This window comes from Coturnix japonica, unplaced genomic scaffold, assembly GCF_001577835.2.
Source record: "Coturnix japonica isolate 7356 unplaced genomic scaffold, Coturnix japonica 2.1 chrUnrandom510, whole genome shotgun sequence".
NCBI classification, from domain to species: Eukaryota; Metazoa; Chordata; class Aves; order Galliformes; family Phasianidae; genus Coturnix; species Coturnix japonica.
In genome coordinates, this window is record NW_015439898.1 from 54526 (window position 1) to 55979 (window position 1454).

General features: G+C 58.0%; 1 protein-coding gene across 1 annotated transcript in view; it reads right to left on the reverse strand.

The window, feature by feature from the left end:
* Positions 1-7: 7 nt before the first annotated feature.
* LOC107307211 (mucin-3B-like) overlaps positions 8-1454 on the reverse strand; it is a 7574-nt gene continuing 6127 nt past the window's right edge. The window contains exons 5-6 of the mRNA XM_015850685.2: positions 1074-1236; positions 8-173 (exon numbers count right to left, since the gene is read on the reverse strand). Of these exons, the coding sequence (XP_015706171.1) occupies positions 8-173; positions 1074-1236 (329 nt within the window). The remainder of the gene's footprint in view (positions 174-1073; positions 1237-1454) is intronic.

The window sequence follows — 1454 nt, forward strand, 5'->3', positions numbered from 1 at the left end:
CCCCCCATTACCTGTCAGCCCTTCTCTGCCTCCGGGCCTTGACGAGCGCCGCCCCGCAGCCGGTTGCAATGACGCAAATGGCCGCCAGGGGGAGCCCGAGAGCCAACCCCCATTTGTTCACACGGGAACTGCACGACGAGTCCAGGTACCAATAGGACGAGCGGTCCGAGCAGCTGTGGGGCGGGACCCATAGCGACCCCATAGGGACACCATAGGGACACCATAGGGACCCCATAGAGACCCCATAGTGATCCCATAAAGAACCCATAGGGACACCATAGGGACCCCATAGAGACCCCATAGGGACCCCATAGGGACACCATAGGGACACCATAGGGACCCCATAATGATCCCATAGCGACCCCATAAGGACCCCATAGGGACCCCATAGTGATCCCATAGAGACCCCATAGTGATCCCATAAAGAACCCATAGGGACACCATAGGGACCCCATAGAGACCCAATAGGGACCCCATAGAGACCCCATAGGAACCCCATAAGGACCCCATAGGGACCCCATAGTGATCCTATAAAGAACCCACAGGGACCCCATAGAGACCCCATAGGGACCCCATAAGGACCCCATAGGGACACCATAGACACCCCATAGTGATCTCATATTGACCCCATAGGAACCCCATAGAGACCCCATAGAAGCCCCATAGAAACCCCATAGGAAACCCCATAGAAACCCCATAAAAACCCCATAGTGATCCCATATTGACCCCATAGAACCCCATAGAGCCCCAGAGACCCCATAGGAACCCCATAGGGACCCCATAGAGACCCATAGAGACCCCATAACCCCATAGAGACCCCTAGGGACCCAATAAACCCATAGGAACCCCAATACCCCATAGGGACCCCATAGAAACCCCATAGAGACCCCACAGAGACCCCATAACCCCATAGATACCCCATAGAGACCCCATAGAGACCCCATAGGGGCCCCATAGGAACCCCATAGAGACCCTATAGTCACCCCATAGTCACCCCATAGAGACCCCATAGTCACCCCATAGGAACCCCATAGACCCCATTAAAGTGTCGCGGCCCCTTTAAGAGCGCTCACTCGCAGTGCGGCCCGTCGCTGCTGACCGCGCATGCGCCGTGCGTGCAGGGGAAAGGCCGCTCCGACTGCGGGTGGCAACGGCTGACGCACAGCACGCCGGAAGGGGCGGGGATTGGGCTGTACCAGCCAATCAGAGACGGCGGCACCAGCGCGTTGCACAACGCTATTGGTGGGGTTAATAAGTGGGCGGGGCTAAGGGGAAGCGGGCGGGGTTTATGGGGGTGGGCGGGGTTAATGGGAAGTGGGCGGGGTTAAGGGGTTATAGCAGCCAATCAGAGACGGCGGGACCAGAGAGCTGAGCAGCGCTATTGGTGGGGTTAATTGAGTGGGCGGGGTTAACGGAGTGGGCGGGGTTAATGGGAAGTGGGCGGGGTTAATGGG